The 25,771-nt window shown below is 42.8% G+C and overlaps 1 protein-coding gene across 1 annotated transcript in view; it reads right to left on the bottom strand.

Annotated features, from left to right (window-relative positions):
- LOC118375667 (zinc finger protein 609) overlaps positions 1-25,771 on the bottom strand; it is a 99,732-nt gene that overhangs the window by 51,998 nt on the left and 21,963 nt on the right. The window contains 1 exon segment of the mRNA XM_052509238.1: positions 24,200-25,068. Within this exon segment, the coding sequence (XP_052365198.1) occupies positions 24,200-24,946 (747 nt within the window). The 5' untranslated portion in view covers positions 24,947-25,068.

The following is a 25,771-nucleotide window of genomic DNA, read 5'->3' as shown; positions in this document are numbered from 1 at the left end:
CATGGCAAGGAAACAAAACGCGAAGTGGATTTACTCTATTTATGGAAACAACCCTAATGCTGAAAATAAACATAATTATGTTGTCTTCCAGAGTCACATTTATTTATTTTCCAAGCTATAGCACACATTTAACATATAGCAGGTTTTTAAAAGTGTTCGTGTTTTCCTTTTTGCCATGGAAAACATATTGCGATACTAATATCGTTACAGCTCTTTTTCATTATCAACTAAATATTTACTGTGAATATCCAACGAATTGAGTCTGGCCTTGTTATAAGAAACACAAATGTCAATACTACCCTGACCTGTTCCAACAAAGTCCCATCTGTGTGGTGGAAAATACTGGATATTCCCTCCCCCATGCCCAGCCTCCCACTCTGACAGAAAGTCATTACAAAACAAAGGCATCGATTACAATAATAAGCCACATTCTTGTCAAGGTCACCCACTCAAGCTCAGAGAGAGAGAGAGAGGCTGAGTCTGGGAGCAGAAATCCAGATAAGCTGTGCTGAGCCTGGAAGGATTCTGTCTCCCCGCCCTCTCTATAGTCATAAACCTTCTCACACCAAAGGGAAAAACCTGACAACAAACCAGGAAGCCACCATCCACTGCTCAGCAGGATGAAATCCCACCCAAACACACCCCTATCATTCCAGGACTACAAAAAGGTGATTGGGATAGCCAATGTGTAGACAAGAAGCTGAAAAACATGCTAGCTTTATGGGTAATTTGCTAACGCTAGGCCTAGATTTGTTTACTCATTTGTGCATTATGCAACTATTTCATCTGCAAATAGTATGACATGATAAATCTCTAGTAGGAAATGAGTACAATTCCATAACAGAGAACTGATACAGTTGTCCGTATAGGCTACTCGCTATTTGCTAAGCATAGTCCGCTGTATTCCAGAGGTAATGTTATGAGTTCAGAAATCTCCATTGTCAAAACGCAGACCATCACAAAATCTGCATTTTAAACATGTTCACCTGCGTTTTATATATAAAGTCAATAGTTTTTTGCTTCAATAGAGTGATCAGGGGAGTGGAACTATAGTTTTCCTGCAACACATTCGGCATAAAATACATACATTTTCTTCAGATGACAACAAAAGTGCAACACAAGTAAATGGGATGACAATGAAAGAGCAAGGTATTTTTTGTTAAAACGATGCATGTCCATCATATTGCTAAATGTTTATTATAGAAAGAATGCAGCCAGCTACATTTAATGTTTTTCTTGAAGTTAATCTGGCATTTTACCAGAGAAAGGTAGACTACGCTGAGAAAAGTACCAGAGAAAGGTAGACTACGCTGAGAAAAGTACCAGAGAAAGGTAGACTACGCTGAGAAAAGTACCAGAGAAAGGTAGACTACGCTGAGAAAAGTACCAGAGAAAGGTAGACTACGCTGAGAAAAGTACCAGAGAAAGGTAGACTACGCTGAGAAAAGTACCAGAGAAAGGTAGACTACGCTGAGAAAAGTACCAGAGAAAGGTAGACTACGCTGAGAAAAGTACCAGAGAAAGGTAGACTACGCTGAGAAAAGTACCAGAGAAAGGTAGACTACGCTGAGAAAAGTACAAGAGAAAGGTAGACTACGCTGAGAAAAGTACAAGAGAAAGGTAGACTACGCTGAGAAAAGTACCAGAGAAAGGTAGACTACGCTGAGAAAAGTACCAGAGAAAGGTAGACTACGCTGAGAAAAGTACCAGAGAAAGGTAGACTACGCTGAGAAAAGTACCAGAGAAAGGTAGACTACGCTGAGAAAAGTACCAGAGAAAGGTAGACTACGCTGAGAAAAGTACCAGAGAAAGGTAGACTACGCTGAGAAAAGTACCAGAGAAAGGTAGACTACGCTGAGAAAAGTACCAGAGAAAGGTAGACTACGCTGAGAAAAGTACCAGAGAAAAGTAGACTACGCTGAGAAAAGTACCAGAGAAAAGTAGACTACGCTGAGAAAAGTACCAGAGAAAAGTAGACTACGCTGAGAAAAGTAGACTACGCTGAGAAAAGTACCAGAGAAAAGTAGACTACGCTGAGAAAAGTACCAGAGAAAAGTAGACTACACTGAGAAAAGTACCTGAGAAAAGTAGACTACACTGAGAAAAGTACCTGAGAAAAGTACCTACACCAGTCAGAGCGCTGTCTGCTGATAGAATGCCATTCTACTGAAGCACAAAATGAGTCTGATTTTACACACAAGCATTTTAGATCTGCATTTATAAAAATCCTTTCTTATGCGTTTAATATTTTTTTATTATTGTTTATTTATTTGAAAACGCAGAGTTCTGCATTAACGCGACCACAGTATCACTAGCCACTTTAAACAATGCTACCTTATATAATGTTACTTACCCTACATTATTCATCTCATATGCATACGTATATACTGTACTCTATATCATCGACTGCATCCTTATGTAATACATGTATCACTAGCCACTTTAACTATGCCACTTTGTTTACTTTGTCTACATACTCATCTCATATGTATATACTGTACTCGATACCATCTACTGTATGCTGCTCTGTACCATCACTCATTCATATATCCTTATGTACATATTCTTTATCCCCTTACACTGTGTATAAGACAGTAGTTTTGGAATTGTTAGTTATATTACTTGTTGGTTATCACTGCATTGTCGGAACTAGAAGCACAAGCATTTCGCTACACTCGCATTAACATCTGCTAACCATGTGTATGTGACAAATAAAATTTGATTTGGTATTTATTCAAATACGAGAACCAAACCCCCAAATTGGTCACGTCATAGTTTCTCTCCCCCCCATGTTATTGGAGGCTTTCACACAACACTCGAGCCTGTGAGGTTCTTCTTTGAAGCGAAGACTAAAGGCTAAACGCCTGAAGGGTTTTGTACGGTCAAATTACAACAATAAGCTGTTGGCCTTCAAGTCACTACTGGATGGATCCTACGAGGTAGTGAACTGCTAGAACACAATAGACATTTTACTAGCCCGCATATTAAAACAAGGAAAACAAGTTGTTATGCAGCCTGTGAGATTACACCAGAGACCACAACCACAAAACTATTTAGAGAGATGTTCTGCATTTGCCTGTTTCCTTTGTGCAGATGCTACTCTGTGGGTGGTGCGTCATCCAACCACAGGAACTACAAAACTCTATCCTTCAGTTGAGCATCAATGCTTTCAGAAACTTGGTTGCATTTTTAGACAACTGTTAAAAATAATTTGATAACAAAAATGTAATCACCCATCAACTGAAATTGCTGTCCCATAACCTTACTACATTGTGATGTAAAAATACATGTATAATTCTGGAGGCTGTTTCAGGAGCCATGGTTTCAGCTACAATATTATCCACAGACAATTGTTTGTTGACTGAAAAAACAAAAAAAGCCAATGGGGTCTTCTACAGGGCAGACAGATGGGCAGATGAGCTGGGAGTGAACTACGACCTTTCGTATGGGGGTTGATCCCTGTCTGCAGACAGGATAGACACACTAACAGTCCCCTGTTCTCTCACACAGACTGCATCCTGTTTCTCTGACGAACCTCTTCTGTTGGGTGTCTTACAACGGTTCTATTGAGCCATGTCTAGGCCTCAAGCTTGATGGATGGTGATGTGCACTATACTGCAAAGAGCAGTTCCTGGGCTATGACATTACAGGATATAGTAGAAACACACACACTGCACCAAAGGCCATAGAGCAGTGGTGTCAAACTCATTCCACAATTAAGACCTGGACAACCAGATGACGGGAGTTCCTTACTAATTAGTGACCTTAAAACATCAATCAAGTACAAGGGTGGAGTGAAAACCGGCATACACTCAGCACTCCGTGGAATGTGTTTGACACATGTGTCGAAGAGTAATGAGCAGAATCACAGTAGGTGGTAGTCTGCTTCAAGCATCATTCCATACTGATTAAAACAGGCTACTGCCTACTACTAGTACTGTTCTACATGGAGGAGGAAGAAACATGGAGGAGGAAGAAACATGGAGGAGGAAGGGAAGGGGCAGGTGGGTTTGAATTCCTGTGCCAATAAAGCCACGCCAAATCTGACAAACCATGTCGCTCCTAAATCTAGCCTAGTGTAATCTGCCTGTCAAGGTTTTTCAGGGAGATACTATGGACTACGGTGTAACAAACGATAAGGGCACAGCTTTGATCCCAGACGGAGGCCCCTGAAATCCCCATGACACTTTCTTCATCAGAAGACGTGCAGAGAGACGTGTGGGTCGACCACAGCGAGCGGCCACTGGTAAGGGATCACACTAAACAAATGACACCTACATGCCATTCAAATCATTAAGGAACAGTGGAGTCAGTGGGAGTTGTCAAGGAGAGAAAAATGAAGTAAATTACCCCTGAAAATACAGCTCTAACTCCCCCCTCGACAGTCCCAGAAGTCTGCACAGCCATCATAGTTTGATGACCTCGTTAGTTCCAGTGCCTAATCTGCTAATGCTGGGATAAAAAGAAAACGGGGAGGGCAGCTGCCTGCTAGTATTTCCCCCTCTACAGCTGCTGTCCACGGGCACAGCTGATACCGTCACGGCCATGGAGGTTACAGCAGGGAGCATGGTCAAACTGCATGAACCAATCTCTCAGTGAGTGAAGGGGTTGGCACCAAGTCCTTACTGGCACAAACCTGCAAAGGGAGGAGCGAGAATTCTGCCTCGAGACCTATATCAACACTTCAACTAAAGACCAGAGTGGGTTGTGCTTCCAGTGTGCATAACAATCAACCCAATCTCTGACGTCAACAACTCCGGTTCTACTGTATTCTATCAGTACAGAGGAGGAGGAAAACAAGCAGAGGCTATTCTCAGAGGTCAAAACCAAGAGCAGATGATCGAGCAGAGAGCATGAGGATCTGTATTATCAGGTCATCTAGCAGAGAGCATGAGGTTCTGTATTATCAGGTCATCTAGCAGAGAGCATGAGGATCTGTATTATCAGGTAGACTAGCAGAGAGCATGAGGATCTGTATTATCAGGTCATCTAGCAGAGCATGAGGATCTGTATTATCAGGTCATCTAGCAGAGAGCATGAGGATCTGTATTAACAGGTAGACTAGCAGAGAGCATGAGGATCTGTATTATCAGCTCATCTAGCAGAGCATGAGGATCTGTATTATCAGGTCATCTAGCAGAGAGCATGAGGATCTGTATTAACAGGTAGACTAGCAGAGAGCATGAGGATCTGTATTATCAGCTCATATAGCAGAGCATGAGGATCTGTATTATCAGCTCATATAGCAGAGCATGAGGATCTGTATTAACAGGTCATCTAGCAGAGAGCATCATGATCTGTATTATCAGCTCATATAGCAGAGCATGAGGATATGTATTATCAGCTCATATAGCAGAGAGCATGAGGATCTGTATTATCAGGTCATCTAGCAGAGAGCATGAGGATCTGTATTAACAGGTAGACTAGCAGAGAGCATGAGGATCTGTATTATCAGCTCATATAGCAGAGCATGAGGATCTGTATTATCAGGTCATCTAGCAGAGCATGAGGATCTGTATTAACAGGTCATATAGCAGAGCATGAGGATCTGTATTATCAGGTCATATAGCAGAGCATGAGGATCTGTATTATCAGCTCATATAGCAGAGCATGAGGATCTGTATTATCAGCTCATATAGCAGAGAGCATGAGGATCTGTATTATCAGGTCATATAGCAGAGAGCATGAGGATCTGTATTATCAGCTCATATAGCAGAGCATGAGGATCTGTATTATCAGGTCATCTAGCAGAGAGCATGAGGATCTGTATTAACAGGTAGACTAGCAGAGAGCATGAGGATCTGTATTATCAGCTCATCTAGCAGAGAGCATGAGGATCTGTATTATCAGCTCATATAGCAGAGAGCATGAGGATCTGTATTAACAGGTAGACTAGCAGAGAGCATGAGGATCTGTATTATCAGGTAGACTAGCAGAGAGCATGAGGATCTGTATTAACAGGTAGACTAGCAGAGAGCATGAGGATCTGTATTAACAGGTAGACTAGCAGAGAGCATGAGGATCTGTATTAACAGGTAGACTAGCAGAGAGCATGATGATCTGTATTATCAGGTCATCTAGCAGAGAGCATGAGGATCTGTATTAACAGGTCATATAGCAGAGCATGAGGATCTGTATTATCAGGTCATCTAGCAGAGCATGAGGATCTGTATTATCAGGTCATCTAGCAGAGAGCATGCGGATCTGTATTATCAGGTAGACTAGCAGAGAGCATGAGGATCTGTATTATCAGGTAGACTAGCAGAGAGCATGAGGATCTGTATTATCAGGTAGACTAGCAGAGAGCATGAGGATCTGTATTATCAGGTAGACTAGCAGAGAGCATGAGGATCTGTATTATCAGTTCATCCTATAGGGTGTTTAACACATTCCATGACTTCTCCGCTATTAGCATTAGCTATGTTAATGTTAGGAAAATGCCATAATGATTACATTTGACCCGAGTGACTAGACTTCACAGCAGGCCGTCTCATTCTCTTAAAAGACATAAAGCTAATTGATGATTAAATACAACTTGGTTCTCCAGATGGGAGAACATAACGGTGTGAGTGAGATCAGCATAATCCAAGGACTGAGCAAGTCCACCGCCTCTCCAATGAACTCATTCCCTTCTAACTGCACCTTTATTGATCCAGGGGCTTTTCATCATCTCCCGGGCTCTGCACAAAACACAGCATAGAAGCCATTTTGGGAGCGTTATGACATTAACATTTGAGTCATTAAGCAGACGCTCCAGAGTGTTATTTTCCCATACATAGGCTTTGTAAATAGAGTGTACCGTTCCTAAATAATGCGGATAAGTAAATGCTTTGTTTGTTTAGAAAAGAACGCAGTCCAGCCCAGCGGCAACACATTCTGGATGTCAGATCAAGGTTACAGCACAGACCAAAGTCACTCAATTTGATCCTGCACATTGAGTTATCAGAGTACACATTCATGCATTCTCTGCAATGTTGAAACTACGCCAGGTTTAATTTCTAAATCCCTTCAAATCGAGAAACACCACAGGGAATACTGAGAAACCAAAAATATGTAATTATCACAAATATCCCTGTAGTTTAATTAAAAATGGGCTGCTGCGTCTATGTGGCAAAGATGAAAGAATTTGGAATGAGTTGGTAGAATCCATTCCTATTGGGTCCTGGATCAGGATCCAGATCTTATGGTCAGGTTGGGGCTGGAAGAAAAAGGCATCAAGAGGAGATGGAGCAAAGAGATAAGAGTGTTTTGACAAGGAGTCGTTTCATGTCCATAACAGACAGTGTAAAGATAGCTTATTCAAGGACAGTCCACCGCAGTCTCCACTGAGCACATCAGCATTCATCAGAGAGCTCATCAGAGAGCTCTTCATTGGCTGGGTGACTGACGCATGTGGTACTATCGTCTGAAGAAAATAGCAGTGAGGAGGGGAAAAAACCTTGTCCTTCCCGAGAACATCAAATCTACTTGCACACAATCAAGGTTAGATGAGGAGTAAGCAGGATATATGTTTTATATATTTAATCTTTATTTCACTAGGCAAGTCAGTTAACAAATTCTTATTTTCAATGACGGCCTACACCGGCCAAACCCGGACGACGCTGGGACAATTATGAGCTGCCATATGGGACTCCCAATCACGGACAGTTGTGATACAGCCTGGATTCGAACCAGATGCAGTACCTTAGACCGCTGTGCCACTCGATGAGCTACATTTTCACTGATGGCATTTTGTGCCTTTCAAGTGGTAACTCATTCATAAATATTAAATGTAATTCATACAGAGATCAAGAATCTAGATCACAGGAGGTTGGTGACACCTTCATTTGGGAGGACAGGGTTTCCGTGTGTTTATTGCCATTCCATTCGCTCCGTTCTGGCCATTTATTATGAGCCGTCCTCCCCTCAGCAGCCTCCTGTGATCGATATGTGAACAATATGCTGAGGATGTCTTCTGTAAAGCAGACCTGCGAAAGGGTTTCTTCTCACCTCAACTGTAAAGAAATACCATTACTTACAATTTTTCCACTGGCTGCTTTATAGAATCTGCTAATGTAAATGTATCATGAAGTTTAGTATGAGATGTCAATGTCGCTTGACTAGCACTTATGAATAAAGATATATTTAAATAATAATGGCTTCCTTTAATAGTTTCCTCAAACTGTTTGCCTTTCACAGAAAGACAAACATCAAATTGTACACTGACAGAAACGAGACCACGATTCAGCTGGGCTGTGTAAACATGCTATGGCTCGTGTACGGCAATAAATATCTTGAAACTTAGCGTGCACTCCAAACTCTGTGTTTGACTAGGTTGTTTACAGTCTACGGTGAGTTTATACATCCTCCCTGTCGGCCCCTCGTAACTATACGAGTATTATGAGGTATCTATAGGCTACTTCTCTTGACATGCCTTGTTCTAATGCATTCAGCCAATTTGGCCATGATGGCAGTGTGTGCCAATTGAATAGATGTAAATGTCATGTAAACACCAACTGACTGGTGGACTGTGCCAAAGCAAATGGCTCCATGTCGCAGGGCTTAGAACAACTTGGCAGCAACCAGTGCTGAACGGAAATGGGACTGGGACGTTAATGCTCCAATAACAATCTAATCTGGGAGCATTTGATTTGGGTGAGGATTTAGTGATTCTGTGGTGATGAGGCCTTTGTCCAAAGACCAGGATAGTATGTCCCTCCCCTCCCCCACACACAAGGTCTCTCCATGTTCTTCAACAACAGCTCTACTGTGCTACTCTGAAGACAAGCCTTGTAGCCATGACTACTGTGCAGCTCAGAGCTCAATCAAGCCTGTTCTCTGTCAAAAGAGCTCCCCAAGACGATCTCCAATCAAATTAATTCCTTTAAACCAATTAGCAGAGGCTTTAAAAAAGGGAGAGCCTTCGTAGTAAGATCATTGTACCATCTGATAAAAAAGCAAAAAACTTTTTTGGGGGGCGGTGGGCTCGTTGCACAGATCACACATTTACAAAACAGTCAACTGGAAACAGAACATAACGATTCAATTGTATAACAGTGTAATCTCTTCCATTTCATACTAGCAGGCCAGTGGGTTAATGTTATTACAGTTGACACAGAGTGGGGGATGGGGTGGTAGCTCAGGTTTCCAATATGAGCAGCAACAGTTACAGTCTCTCAGAATAAAAATCCCATACTGTGCACTGTGCAAGCTTCCCACAAATAATCATGAGTGTTAGACATTGCTCCCCAAGGACGGCCATGTTCCCTCTTTCATTTCTATCAGCAGCATCATCCCCTTTTGAAAGCCTTTTTAGGGTGAATTAGAAAGGCGCCGTATTCAAAGAGATGAGTGGAGAGAGAAGGGGCTGGTAATAATCCCAAGGCCCTTGTGGTCTACGTGGATTAGAATGGCAAAGAAAATCCTTTCATCTCAGATCCGCACTTCCCAGCTCCCTCGCTCACACACACGTTTTATTGACACATACACACCAGATGGAGAAATGTGTTGTTTTGTGAAATGATCTTCTGTAAAGAAAACAAGTCATTTTTGCCTTGTTTAAATAGATGACAGATGATTAAATTGTGTTTATAACGATAGTTAATCTACTAGATTGAAGACAAACTGATATAAAAGACGTGCTCTATGGACTAACCTTGGTGTGGAGGCGTTTTGACAGGACCGACTCATAGTCATAACAGCACATTATATGGGCGTTATCTGCAACTGAGAAACCAGAGGAAGGAGCAGGTGGGACAAACCAAAGTCTCCCTGACAAAGTCTAGGCCTAGACTATATCGCAACAATGGACCTACAATTCTTTAGGGTTACTACCGAAAAACATAAGTAACCACAATTCCCACAAATTGATAATCCTACATTATGACAGATTATCTACAGTCAAAACATTGACTGTTAAATGTTCTGCATGGTGTAATAAAAGGCCCACGACCATCACTTGTTGGTCTGCGGTTGTTTGTTATCTCATTTTAGAGAGACATATTTCATCCGAGTGTGATTTCTGAGAAGACATTCTTCAAACAATTACATAAGTGCTGCTTGAGGTAAACATGCTGCTTGCGGAGTGAGTGACTTCTCTACAGGTGTCCGCATGCTTCCCAGCAGAATCATTTCAGAAGAGTTTGTGCATATATTATGAATACATTTTGTGATGTTTTAGTTAGTTTTGGACTTATGTGGGTTGTTTTTTGTGGGGGGCACACAGCATTTTTTCTGGAGGCAAGCCGAACTCTACGCCCCTTCGTCCGTGATTGGTCAACGAGAGACTACTCGTTTTCATGCACAGTTTTTCTTCATTGAGAAATACTGCATCAAACATCTTAGATGTAAAATTGTGTGACTAAGATCTCCTCTGCAAAAACTTCAAAATGGATGATAGATTTCTTACATTTCTTAGATTAATTCTGACTATTTTAACCTTTTTGGGATAGGGGGCAGCATTTTCACTTTTGGATGAATAGCGTGCCCAGAGTGAACTGCCTCCTACTCTGTCCCAGATGCTAATATATGCATATTATTATTAGTATTGGATAGAAACTACTGAAGTTTCTAAAACTGTTTGAATGATGTCTGTGAGTATAACAGAACTCATATGGCAGACAAAAACCTGAGAAAAATCCAAACAGGAAGTGGGACATCTGAGGTTTGTAGTTTTTCAAAGCTTGGCCTACCGAATACACATTGAGATACGGATGAGGTTGCACTTCCTAGGGTTTTCATGTACCGGCAGAATAGAACAGTGGCGTCTGGTAAGACAAGGAGCGGCGGTCTATGTATTTTTCTAAATAACAGCTGGTGCACACTATCTAAGGAAGTCTCGAGCTATTGCTCGCCTGAGGTAGAGTTACTCATGAAAAGCTGCAGACCACATTACCTACAGAGAGAGTTTGTCTATATTCTTTGTAGCTGTTTACATACCACCACAGTCAGACACTGGCACCAAGATAGCATTGAATGAGCTGTATTCCGCCATGAAAATGCTCACCCAGAGGCGGCGCTCACAGTAGCTGGGGACTTTAATGCAGGTGAAACATAAATCAGTTTTACCTCATTTCTATCAACATGTTAAATGTGCAACCAGAGCGAAAACAATTCTAGACCACCTACAAGGAAAAATTAAAGCAGGAAGCACCAGTGACTAGATCAATAAAAAAGTGGTCAGATGAAGCAAATGCTAAGCTACAGGACTGTTTTGCTAGCACAGACTGGAATATGTTCCAGGATTCCTCCAATGGCATTGAGGAGTACACCACATCTGTCATTGGCGTCATCAATAAGTGCATCGATGACGTCATCCCCACAGTGACCGTGCGTACATACCCCATCCAAAAACCATGGATTAGAGGCAGCATCCGCACTGAGCTAAAGGTTAGAGCTACCGCTTTCAAGGAGCGGGACTCTAACCCGGAAGCTTATAAAGAAATCTCACTATGCCCTCCGATGAACCATCAAACAAGCAATGCATCAATACAGGACAACGATCGAGTCGTACTACACCGGCTGACGCTCATCGGGTGTGGCAGGGTCTGCAAACCATTACAGACTACAAAGGGAAGCGCAGCCAAGAGCTGTCCAGTGATACAAGCCTATATGAGCAAAATAACTTATATGCTCGCTTCGAGGCAAATAACACTGAAACATGCATGAGAGCACCAGCTGTACCGGAAGACTGTGATCACGCTCTCCGTAGCCGATGTGAGTAAGACCTTTAGACAGGTCAACATTCACAGGGCTGCAGGGCCAGACGGATTACCAGGATGTGTAGTGCGAGCATGTGTACTGCGACCAACTAGCAAGTGTCTTCACAGACATTTTCAACCTCTCCCTGTCCGAGTCTGTAACACCAACATGTTTCAAGCAGACCACCATAGTGCATGTGCCCAAGAACACTAAGGTAACCTGCCTGAATGACTACCGACCCGTATCACTCACGTCTGTAGCCATGAAGTGCTTTGAAAGGCTGGTCATGGCTCACAACACCATCATCCGAGAAACCCTAGATCCACTCCAATTTGCATACCACACCAACAGATCCAGAGATAATGCAGTCTATATTGCACTCCACACTGCCCTTTTCCACCTGGACAAAAGGAACACCTATGTGAGAATGCTATGCATTGACTACAGCTCAGCATTCAACACAATTGTGCCCTCAAAGCTGATCAATAAGCTAAGGACCCTGGGACTAAACACCTCCCTCTGCAACTGGATCCTGGACTTCCTGGCGGGCCACCCCCAGGTGGTAAGGGTAGGTAACCACACATCCGCCACGCTGATCCTCAACATTAGGGGCCCCTCAGGGGTGCATGCTCAGCCCCCTCCTGTAATCCCAGTACACTCATGACTGCACGGCCAGGCACGACTTCAACACCATCATTACATTGCCGATGACAACAGTGGTAGGCATGATCACCGACAACAACGAGACAGCCTATAGGGAGTTCAGAGACCTGGCCGTGTGGTGCCAGGACAACAACCTCTCCCTCAACGTGATCAAGACAAAGGAGATGATTGTAGACTACAGGAAAAAGAGGACAGAGCACGCCCCCATTCTCCTCGACGGGGCTGTAGTGGAGCAGGTTGAGAGCTTCAAGTTCCTTGGTGTCCACATCACCAACAAACTAACATGGTTCAAGCACACCATGACAGTCGTGAAGAGGGCACGACAACGGCTATTCCCCTCGGGAGACTTAAAAGATTTGGCATGGGTCCTCAGATCCTCAAACGGTTCTACAGCTGCACCATCGAGAGCGTTCTGACTGATTGCATCACTGCCTGGTATTGCAACTGCTTGGCCTCCGACCATAAGGCCATAAAGAGGGTAGTGTCTATGGCCCAGTACTAAGGGGCTAAGCTTCCTGCCATCCAGGACCTCTATACCAGGCGGTGTCAGAGGAAGGCTCTAAAAATTGTCCGTCTCCAGCCACCCTCGTCATAGACTGTTCCACCTGCTACCACACAGCAAGCGGTACCGGAGCACGAGGCTTCTAAACAGCTTCTACCCAAAAGCCATAAGACTCTGGTTCTTATGAAGCAATGAGACACAGGTTTTGGAATATTCCTAAGAGTGCAGGGTAGAATGGAACCTCAGTCACCAACAAAATAGCAAAGCCTCTCTTTCAAGATGAGCACAGAACTGGATATTTTGCCTACCTTTATGAAGATAATCCTATTTGTAACCAGACTCTTTCAATCTGCAGTAAAATGACTTGCTACAAGGGAAAGGAATGGGGAACGACTCCTCAGGTTGAACAACAGGCTGACCTGTAAACTCCCACTTGCATTTCAAGCCTATAAAAGTAGCTTGGGAAACAGGGCGATAAATAGAAATGAATGCCAGTGTTTCATTCTGACTCACTCGATTTAACTGACTAATTAGGCTAGCCACACGAGCAAATAGCAGGCATGCTTTGGCCACTGGACACCGCACACCCATTAGAATGCAGTATACAGTACAGTATGCAGCATACAGCAGAGTAGCAGATCCCAGCCAGTCTCAACGAATGCTTAGGATGAGCATTCAATTGACGCAGGAGGCTTTAAGTGGAAATAAGATTTCCAAGGGATTAGGGTATTTTTCAATTAGTGGCCAACATAGGGGCTTTTTTTTAAACAACAAGCAGAAACTTGGGTGATTTCCAATGTACTATGTAAGTTCTGAAAACCAAACCAGGCTAAAACTAGCCCTGTAAATTGGCTGTTCAAAGGCAATCCTCTGGCTTATCCATAATGAACCCCTCAAAGTAGAAGTAGAAACCTCTAAAATCATTATTTTTTTCTAACGTGAAGTGGGAAGGCAAAACGACAAGATTACTAATGGCAGCCGCAGGTTTGCAGCACACAGACATCAATCTCTCTTTTATCTCCCTGTCTTCTAGAAGCTGCCTCTAGTCCTCCTCCTCTCCCACTGCACTTCTGTGCAAAGAACTTTCCTCCATAAAGAGGAACTCAATGGGGGGTTTCACATTCCTACGTTGAAAGCCCTAGCTAAACCTTTTTTGAAGAGTTGCCTCACCAACAACTACAGTATGCACAAATCTACATTTCTTTCAAGCTGAAAATAGTTTTTCCATGAGTAGTCGAGTCATGAATGTCTCCTTGTGGAGGAAGCTTGTCCAACAGTGAGTGGTTTCATAATGCAGTTAACACTTTGAACAAAATGACAAAGTGCTAAATGAGTTAAGGCCTGGGGAAGACACTTTCATGTATCGTACAGCCTAGGTCTAAATTATTGACACACCACAGAATGCACTAAGCCAAACCCTTTGAAAACAGGCAACAATCCTGAAACACAGTACAACAAGAGTGACTAACAGATACTGTGCCAGCTTTCGCTCACAGGCAGAACATTCCAGGCCAGAGGAAAGCCATGTCTGCTCCTCCCCACTGTGTGGGTTTTGTTCTGCTAATCAGACCAAATGCCTCGAGGATTCAAGAACCTTGGAACTGTGTCCGTCTTAATAGAGCAGCCCTTCCAGCCAGCCTCTCCCTGTCATTCCACCAGCCCCATGCAGCTGAAGCTGAGCAGACAAACCATTCAGTGTGTATGGGGTTAAAGACTTTATCCATTCATAACCTAACGTAGCTGGCGTAAAAGAAACACCATCCGGTTATTGGCAACTCCGCTAGTGGTGATCCATTCATACGGCTGTCCTCCCCTCCCCCTTCCTTCCTTAACCCCAGTTGGTCCCCCTCATTTCCCTCACTCCTCTACCCATCATGTGCCCTCTTCCCTCATAACAGCAGAGCCCTTTTTCCTTGTGTAGCTGGCGTATGAATAGATGGATGGTTTATTACTAGACCGCTGACCCAACTCCACATCCTCCCCACCCCTAAGCAGAGAAAATACATCGACTCCAGACCATCGAAATCTCAAATCTTGGCCTTCTCCCTTTTCCCCCCTCTCGTGTTCTTTGTTTGTTTGTTTCCCTCTGCCCCCCACACCCCCCACCCCCGGCTTTCCTGCTACTCCCGCATTGATAGGCGAAATGAGGCGCGTTGGAAATTTGCTGGCTGACAATGGAAGACAGCTGCTCTCACTGCATAAGTCTTTCATGAGCTGAATTAGCAGCGCGGGTTAGCCCCTCTCCCTTCCCCCCACATGCTTCCCTGACAGCACACTGATCCAGACACACGCACATGCCTAGCCTTGTACAAAGCTTGGGAGACAGAGGAGGGTGGAGAGACAAAACATGAAAGGGCTTTGTTTCTCAGAACTGTGATCACTTTTGCAGGTCGAGCCAAAGATGTTTTGCGACCTTGAAGCTATCCTCCCCATACATTTTCTATGAGGATATTGCTGCTAGGTGTACACTGCGAAATCTCATAAATCGGCCAGTTATGATTTTTCAACGCCGATACCGATTATTGGAGGACCAAAAAAGGCTGATACCGACTAATCTGCCGATTTTTTTAATATATATATTTGTAATGAAGACAATTACAACAATACTGAATGAACACTTATTTTAACTTAATATAATACATAAATAAACTCAATTTAGTTTCAAATAAAATTATGAAACATGTTCAATTTGGTTTAATTCATGCAAAAACACAGTGTTTGAGAAGAAAGTAAAAGTGCAATATGTGCTATGTAAGAAAACTAACGTTTATGTTAATTGCTCAGAACATGAGTACATATGAAAGCTGGTGGTTCCTTTTAACATGAGTCTTCAATATTCCCAGTTAAGAAGTTTTAGGTTGTAGTTATTATAGGAATTATAGGACTATTTCTCTCTATCCCATTTGTATTTCATATACCTTTGACTATTGGATGTTCTTATAGGAACTTCAGTATTGCCATCCTAATCTCGGGAGTTGATAGGCTTGAAGTCATAAATAGCGCAATGCTTGAAGCACAGCGATGCGCTGCTGGCAAACGCAGGAAAGTGCTGTTTGAATGAATACTTATGAGCCTGCTGCTGCCTACCATCACCCAGTCAGACTGCTCTATCAAATCATAGACTTAATAAGAATATAATAAACAAACAGAAATACGAGCCTTAGGTCATTAATATGGTCAAATCCGGAAACTATCATTTCGAAAACAAAACGTTAAATTCTTTCAGTGAAATACGAAACCGTTCCATATATTATCGAATGGGCGGCAACCCTAAGTCTAAATATTGCTGTTACATTGCACAACCTTCAATGTTATCTCATAATAATGTACAATTCTGGCAAATTAATGACGGTCTTTGTTAGGAAGAAATGGTCTTCAAATCAAATCAATAGTTCGCAATGAGTCAGGCGGCCCAAACTGCTGCATATACCCTGACTGTCACTTCTCTTGCGTTCTGTGCAAGCACTATATATATATATATATCCCTAGTTAAAATAAATTCATGTTAGCAGGCAATATTAACTAAATACGCAGGTTAAAAAAAATTTGCTTGTGTATTGATTTTAACCTGTTAAGTCGACCCTCTACTTTTTCGAACATTCTGTTAAAAATCGCGCAACATTTCAGCGCCTTGCTACTCAGGCCAGGAATATAGTATATGCATATGATTAGTATGTGTGGATAGAAAACACTCAGACGTTTATAAAACTGGTTAAATCACGGCTGTGACTATAACAGAACGTGCGTTTCATCGAAAAGCGCAGGAAAATCTGATCACTGAAAATGGAAATAAATATCCATGCGCGACTTCAAGGAATTGTTCAAAGTGAACCGAATTAAATGAGGCAGAGGTTGCAGTGCCTACAGCTTCCACACGTTGTCTAGAGTCTTGTCATTTGATTCAGCTTTGATTCTTGGTCTAACCGAATCAAGGGAATCGATTCCCTCCGGTCTCCGACCGGATGTTTTGGTCGAGCTCTCTCCAAGACATTTTTTCGAGACAGACACCTATAGAATTGACATCGCCTCCTGATGAATTTTATCGCTTATTAACGTGTACTAATACCTAAAGTTGCATTACAGAAGTATTTCGAAGTGTTTAGTGAAAGTTTATCGTCGACTTTTTGAATTTTAAAAAATGACGTTACGTTATGAAACGCTATTTTTTTCCGTCTTCATAGATCGATATCTAGGCTATATATGGACCGATTTAATCGAAAAAAGACCCAATAGTGATTATGGGACATCTAGGAGTGCCAACAAAGAAGATGGTCAAAGGTAATGAATGTTTTATATTTTATTTGTGCGGTTTGTGTAGCGACGACTATGCTAATTATTTAGTTTACGTCCCCTGCGGGTCTTTTGGGGTGTTACATGCTATCAGATAATAGCTTCTCATGCTTTCGCCGAAAAGCATTTTAAAAATCTGACTTGTTGCCTGGATTCACAACGAGTGTAGCTTTAATTCAATACCCTGCATGTGTATTTTAATTAACGTTTGAGTTTTAACTAATACTATTAGCATTTAGCGTAGCGCATTTGCATTTCCAGAGCTCTAGATGGGACGCCTGCGTGCCAGGTAGGAGCAAGAGGTTAAGGCATTGATGAATGTATGCACACATGACTGTAAGTCGCTTTGGATAAAAGCGTCTGCTAAATGGCATATATTATTATTATTATTATTATGTTTATGGTTTTTTTCATGAATGCTTGTTAAATCATCACCCGTTTGGCTAAGTAGGCTGTGATTCAATGAGAAATTAACAGGCACAGCTAGATAAACTAGTAATATCATCAACCATGTGTAGTTAACTAGTGATTGTTAAGATTGATTGTTTTTTAAGATAAGTTTAATGCTAGCTAGCAATTTACCTTGGCTCCTTGCTGCACTCATGTAACAGGTGGTCAGCCTGCCACGCAGTCTCCAATGTAATCGGCAATAATCGGCGTCCAAAAATGCCGATTACCGATTGTTATGAAAACTTGAAATCGGCCCAAATTAAATCAGCCTTTCCGATTAATCGGTCGACCTCTAGTTAACACAAATAGCCTATGGTACCTGAGGAAAACATGAGGGCATTCAAAGACTTCCTCAACAACTCAAACCATATGAACACAGATCGATTCACAGGCTCATTCACGATTATTATAAGCCTACTCGTCCATTTCCTTTGCTATTCATTAATCTAATCTACAATCTAGCCTCCGAGGTGGTACCCAGTTTATTGCTCATTTGGAAAGTAAATAACTGTATGCTTCTGTTAGATATAAGATCATCATGAATTATGAAAAAATAAAATGTGAAATGATCACAATGGACATTGATAGTGACATTATTTCAGCATGGAGGCTCAGGCTACAGTGCTGCCATTCCCAGAAAAGTATCCTTGTTATCCCAATAGAGGAACAAAAAAATAGCATGTGGCCTCCCAGCACGGTGCAGCAAGGTTTATAGGCTCCTCCACAAGCTTTGTCAAAGTCGACATTTTATTGCGACACCATCGGGAGCAAATTAAAAACAGGCACATCCCCCTATTGACAAAGACCCCATATGTTACAAAAACTATTTTAAAAGTAGGTTACAGAACAGGAACAGGCAGACAGTTATCCATTTTCAAAAGATCCATGATTAAAATGGTTACCATGATTTTGCCAACAATGGTTAACTTAAATAGACTGCTCCAAACCGTTCTAGGTTATGAGCAACAGCAAATAGAAGGCAGAACGTACGGAAGGCCTAACACATTTCAACTCTTCTTTAAGACAATGGTGTTGTCTATCAGAAATACATCCTAGTCCTTGTGTTGACGGTGAGAGTTTGTTTTATTCCATGTAAACCTAGCTGGAAGTAAACGTCTTCTCTTGTGTACAAAAGCAGATCTTTCAGTGCTCTCAGGAGCCTTCAGAGCGGAACAAGAGGGCACAAATCAAGCCCGCGCTTCTCCAGGTCAAGGAGCCTGCTAAATGTCTACAGAGACAGTTTATGACCTGCGAGGACTGGGTTCCAATATTAAATATTTCCACACAAGGGTCTCTCAAGGCTCTTGACAAGGATTTCCTGGAACACTGTCCGACAGCACTATAAACTCAGTGGGCCGCAGCTTTCCCATTCCCTGACGAGGCCTCTGGTCTGCCCGTGGGGGATGGGGAGGAACCTTGTTCCTGAGGCAAAACCAGCTCTGGGAATGGCTCTGCTACAACTAGAGTCACTGTTCTGGCGTGGCTTTAATCCCAGCCACAGTAAAGTGACATTGGACACCAGGAATACGACAACCAGACAAAAAAATAGCCCTGAGTTAAAGCTCCTTTTGTAATGGTACATTGAGGCCACCGCACAAACATTTGGTGAGACGTTCTTGGCAGTAATGTAAATTCTCACACCTGTACCCTTTTGGAAAAAGACTAGAGAGAACTGTGCTAGCTGACAGCAAACTGAAACGTTTTTGCAAATTGCTGGTTAAATATAGACATCTTGAGGGTGGACATTTGTGACCGACTGTTAATGAATCATTCACGCCATCTAGTCTACAGAACAAAGAAACGCATTTGTATAGGAGGGACTTTCTAAGCGGGTGCCTGTAAAGAGAGAGCCAGAGGCTAAGTGGTGGCTATGCAGCAGAATATGCCTTGACAGGATTTCACCCGCTTGCGGAGTAGGAATCAGTATTTCCCACTTCATCGTGTTGCCTCATCCCCCTACGACAATAGCAACCCCAGATAACAAGGCTTTCTTAAGTGGGGAAAGTTGGAAAGGAAACCAGACCCACTTACCGAAGCAAACTCCTTACTGCAGAGGAGCCAAAAGCAACACGAACACACATTCCAGGTTCAAGGCTGCTTTTTGCTGGCATGCCAAAAATGAATCTAGCTTAATATTGATGTGAATAGATTATGGCAATATCTGCAGCAACTGACAGCCTAAAGATTGTGACAAATGTTTGGGTCTTTTCCTCAGTATTATGAATGCTTCTCTGATCTCAATTTATATAAAACACTGAAAGGAAACATGTTTATGCTTCCCAACAGTTTGAGAAATTCAGAAGAGCCTAGACAAAAGGCCTTTAACAGCTTGCCTGCACATGCTTTGAGGAAACAAAGAGGATAATGAATGTGTCCTTTTCATAAAGAGACAAAAGGGAAACACATTAAACACTGAATTCAACCACAAACTCAGGCAAACTTTAGCCTAAATGTTTCTGGATCTGAGAGAAACAGGCTAGCTCAACCAAAAAGTTGTCAGAGATCAGCTTACCCGATCCTTATCTCCTTTAACACCATTAAGGGGTCAAAAGTTAACTGACCTAGCCTCAATAATCCAAGGCTATAGCTTTTTCTAAATAGGTGGGCAAAGTAGATTTGCCATCACTAACCCTCCCTTGTATTGTGTTTAGCCTCACAGCCTTTTACGTTGTTGTGGAGACAGAGGCTAATGACAGATGTGGGAAACAATTAGTGTGGAGTGTTTTTACTGGAGTAGAGAGGGGGCTCCCTGTGGGAGAGTTTCTAACAGTAAGAGGCAGCACTACAGGAATCACAGCAGCACTGACTGACTGAGTCCGCTGCTGCAAAATGCCTCCCTTCATCTGTTCCTCACACACGCGTGTGTGTGTGTGTGTGTGTGTGTGTGTGTGTGTGTGTGTGTGTATCTAAACACACATGCAGGTTCTCTCAACAGTAGGTTGTCAAATCAACTGAAAATAGGCATGTAGGGCCAACAAGCTTTGTTTTCAATGAAATTGAAGCCGGGCAACGTTGGAGGCCAACCACAGGCAAAGAGCTAAGGAGAGCCAGGGGATGGAGTGTCTTTTTTCACTTTCCACATTGGATTTTCTATTATGCTAATGAATTATACCACAGACAGATGGCTTTCAGGATCCTAGTGAACAGAATAACACCTTGAGGAATGACAAATCAAGGTTGCCAATACCCAGAAAAGCAATTCAAGCATGGATAGTTACCACCAAGGCAAAGAAAATACCACTGATTCAACATAGTAAAACTATGATACACATTTCCAAGCATTAGGATATTCAATCATTCTTGCCTTCAAAGCATTTAACAAGATAACAATTTCATTGTGCGATTCCCATTACCTACAGAGGCCTCTCACGACAGCCTGAATGGGGGCTCTTCATTTGCTGCAATCACATGGAACATACAAGTCTGCTGATCAAGAGGAATCACTTCTCCGCACTCGCTTGAGGCGACAACAAAGCACTGCGCTGCACGCCTCTTTATCGGTTGGTTTCTCTGCTCTGAAATTAGGGCAAAAAAAATCAATCTCTGTGCGCTCCACGGGGCGAAGTGTAGTCATTTAACATTTGACTCATGAGTAGACTTAGGCTGCATTTCATAATGCTCAGTTTGAACCCAGACTGATATTGGTGAGGAAGCAGTTGAAAAGGAACACGTCGAGGCTAGACACTGAAAAGAATGCTTCGTCATAGTGCTAGGGCCAAAACATGATTGAGGCCCTCCCGAATGGCACAGCGGTCTAAGGGACTGGATCGCAGTGCTGAGGCGCCATTACAGCATCGGGTTCGATCCCAGGCTGTGTCACAGCCGACCATGGCCAGAAGCCCCATAGGACCGCTCATAATTGGGTCATGTTTCGCAGGACACATGGCTCTCGACCTTCGCCTCTCCCGAGTCCATTGGGGAATTGCAGTGGCGATGAGACAAGATCGTCACTACCAATTGGATATCACAAAATTGGGAAGAAAAAGGTGGTACAGTATCTAAAAAACATGGAGTAGATTTCGGCTACATTTCATAATGCTTTGTTTAACAGTTCAAAAGGAACACGTCTAGGCTAGACGACTAACAGCTGAAAAGAAAGCACCGTCATGGTACTTGGGCTGAAACATTGTGTGTTCATGGCAAGGTGCCTCAGCAGGACCAAGCAAGTTAACATTCCTGGTAGGATTTGGCTGAACAGATTGGGGAAATACAGTTTTTCTCCAATCCCTGCTTGCTGTGTCGCCTTGTTTATCCACGCAAAAATGTCAAATGGGAGAATAGCAAGTTCTGTGTTTAGGACTACACACCAAGTCCCTTGTTGGAAACGGGGCTAACCAGCATATATGAACAGGTATGGCCTACCCTCGTCTATGCAATTGACACTCCCCTTAAAACCAGTCATCCCTCCCTCCTCATTCAGAGTCCTCAAAGCCTTGGTGTTATTTAAAAGGAATGAGCTGTAACACAATAGCACCAGTAAGTCAGAGGCAAGAAAAGGAAATAAAGCTAGTTCTCATGAGACCCCTTTCTCCCCTAACTGCACATCAGTGACTACACAGTGGTGGCCAGGCTCATTCACTCTCAAGCACAGACCCTTTTTTCCTCCTTCCTCTTTTGAACTGACATTGCTAATGTAATTTTCCATAAGAGCTGCTCCATTCGTCAAGGCCAGCATCACGTCGAGGCAGCTGACGAACGCCTGGCTCCTCCAGGCTTGTATAATGAGTGCGCGAGAGAGAGAGCAAGGGAGGGGGGGCAGTGCTATAGTTGAGGGAGCAGAGATGATTTATTCCAGAAACAAGAGCCAATGCTTTAGGAGCTCGTCCTAAGATGGAGACAGTGCGGCCAAAGTCACACACTCAGAGGATAAGAGCACGAGTTAGTAAGTCATCATTAAAAAATTATGTATTTGAGATGATGAATAACAAATCACACCCAGTTACTGTCAAATGTCTAGAAGGAAGAAAACTTGCCGTCACATACAACACCATTATTAAGCTACAGCTCAGAACCTCTAACAAGATACTAACTGGGAAACATCTGGATGACTTAACACACTATTCAAATATCTTATTGACTTGTATTATACATACTGTTCACAGTTTGGGCAAATGTGACTTGAACTCTGGAACACCCATGGCATGGAGATGAGACATGTTGGACAACATTGATAAAGATTAGGTTAATTTTAGCATCATAGAAAATGCCATATTTTTGGGGCGGCAGGTAGCCTAGTGGTTAGAGCGTTGGGCCAGTAACCGAAAGGTTTCTAGATTGAATCCTCTGAGCAGACAAGGTAAAAATCTGTCGTTCTGCCCCTGAACAAGGCAATTAACCCACTGTTCCTATGCAGTCATTGAAAATAAGAATTTGTTCTTAACTGGCTTGCCTAGTTAAATAAAAAGGTAAAAAAATATTTTTTTAATGTCATAAAACAGGGCAGTATACATTGTATTCATCATTAACGTGGTCTAGACGTCCATTGTATTGAGGCCTCAGTTTAAACGTAGGCCTTTAGCCTACGAATCTAGAACGTGGCATGGGACAACTTCCATCGGGTCTCAAGGAATCAGATATGAATTCAGTGAAACACTATCGGCAACTGTTTTCTGGAGACCCTGATGAGTCTAAGAACCCAGTCAGTGCTGAGTCTGACCCTTTGTTCAAGGTCCATGCCGAGCTCAATGGGTTGCCTGAGTACTTTCTGATTGCTAAGCCTTTTGTCCTTAGATTTCCTTCCCTGTTTGAGTTATCTGAGGAGACTTCACAGCTTTGCATTCCTGACAGAGGGAAACTTGCTTCTTCGAAGGCCCTTCCCCCCACTTCACTTTCAGAGCAGCAGGGAAAGTGAGGGCGTGCTCTGCCACCCCCTCCCCCACCCACCAGGCATTGCCGGGGCTTGTGGGATTAAGAATGGAACACGACGACAGACAAAACAATCCCCAGCACCTCCCTCTACTGCTGGTACTAACAGAGCATGAAAAGGCTGTTTCTGAGCACACAATAGACACACTGATAGACCAGCTCTATGAGGAGACAGGATAAGTGCTGGTAAATAGTTAAGCAACTGTTCATGAGTTTCTTGCATGACAATGTCTATATTTGAAAAGAGGAAAACTAGCGTTCCCATCAGCAATCAACTAGCTAGTCAGCAAGCTAATTGATTCATTTTGACAAACAAACATCCTGTGTAGAACAAGTTATAATATTTATGTAGTTTAATAACCAGACAATTGTAATAATAATGAACTGTAGCCAAGCACTTTAAAGTTCTTCCAGGCTTTAAAGACAGAGGGACAAGATATTTCAGAAAAGCCATCATGACCAGATTGTCCTGACTGATACTCACAACTGATGTGAAATGTGGGCCACGTCTTCAATTAGACAAAACTAAAGTGGTGAGAAACAGCAGGCACATCTCCAACCCCCCGAAAAGGCTACATCATGTTCCAATAAAGATTACAAAGTTAAAATGTTGTTCAACCAAAAACAAACATCTCAAATGGAAAGAAATCTGAACCTACAGCTTGGCAAAGGTTTGGAAATTGGTCTTGCATAGTGATACACATTCAGCTGAAACATTCCAAGCAATAATTTGTTTAATAGCACTCTTACCTTTTCATTTTTCACTTTCTTCAATGTTCTGCATTCTATATTGTCCAGCTCCTGTGGTTCAGTTTTAATTGTCAATGCTGGAACTATCCCAACAGACTCGAGTGCAATATTCCCCAACTGATCGTCCCCTACCAAGTCTGTAGATTGTGTGTTCTCAAAGGGGGCACTACGGTTAACCCCCAAAGCTACTTGAGAAACCAGCTCCTTTTCAGTGGCAGCTATTACCACCACTGGCACTCCCTCGCTTTTCTCCTTCTTACTTTTCCCACTTGCCCCTTCCTTGTCTTTTTTACCACTGTTCCGAGAGACTTTGCCACCCTTCTCCATTCCTTTGCCAGTAGTGGAATTGTTGCTAGTGGCTCCTGCAGTAGCACCAGTGTTGGTTGGTTCCCCTTGGGTTCGCGTCTGCCCTTCTTTCTTGGTCCCATCTCCAGCTGAGACCTTGCTACTATTGTCTTTAGAGTTTTTGCTGCGTTTGGATTTAGATTTACTCTCCTTGCCTTGAGGGCCAGGTACAGGACTAACAAATCGGATGTTGTCAGGCAAAGCTGCAACAGCAGTGGGCGGAGCCGTCATACCCCCTCCGTCCTTGGTTCCAGACATCTCAAGTTTGTCCTTTTCTAAGTCAGCGTCAAGGTCGATAATCAGATTTCCTACACCGATGTCCCACTCATCACCGCTGTCGTAAGTGTCCACCGCATTCGAGTCCACACCTTTCCCGCCTGCAGTGCCACTACTTAAGGACATTTTAGTGCCAACGGCCCAGGTTTGCCTCAATGAGGTCCGCCACCTTCTCTGACTGCTGGGGGACTGGGTTGAGAGAATCCTTAGGGTCTAGGTATCCCCTTCCTATTTACCCACATTTTGCCCTGAGGGGGGGAAAAAGAGAAAAATAGTTACATCTATCCAATACAGTAGGTATCAGCCAACCAATGACATAAAACAAAGGGCTGAGCAGCACCACAGAAGAAGACAAAAATTCACAGAAAGTTTGAAGGTGATAAAACCTTTGAACTTCTCACAGCGATGAAGAATAAAGGCTGAAGAGTTGTTTTAATTGCCAATTAAAACAACCTAAAGGCTCAAACTCATTGCACTAATGTGGATGTAGCGTTGGTCTGCCAATCGTTCAGCTCGTTGTGTTTTAGGGACCACCCGCCGCAGATGTGACTGCTGACATTTTCATGCAATTCTACAGGTAAAATTGGTGTGCATTCGATTCGCAAATTACAGCCTCTGTTCAGAGGTGCTAAGTTCTCTCAGTCAGCGAAAGCTATTGGTGTGTCTGAGCCCTAAATCTACATTGAAATGACTGAAAACAAACCGAAACTGTGTAGAAATGATAACAGCCCTACAATTTGTAACTTCACTCTGTCCAGCTTGCAAACAACGACTGAAACAAAAGCTAGAGGGAACATTGGATAAAAAACTTTTTTTTTTAAACGGACAGAGGACTATTGCAAATTCTAATGACGAGAAAATATAACAACATTTCAGTGTAGCCCTCCAGATCTCTATGAAAACTAGAAAAGGCAATAAATAGGCCATATAGGCGAAATAATTACAATTTAA

The sequence above is a fragment of the Oncorhynchus keta genome, unplaced genomic scaffold (assembly GCF_023373465.1).
Source record: "Oncorhynchus keta strain PuntledgeMale-10-30-2019 unplaced genomic scaffold, Oket_V2 Un_contig_4255_pilon_pilon, whole genome shotgun sequence".
NCBI classification, from domain to species: domain Eukaryota; kingdom Metazoa; phylum Chordata; class Actinopteri; order Salmoniformes; family Salmonidae; genus Oncorhynchus; species Oncorhynchus keta.
This window is presented reverse-complemented; position numbering and strand designations above follow the sequence as displayed.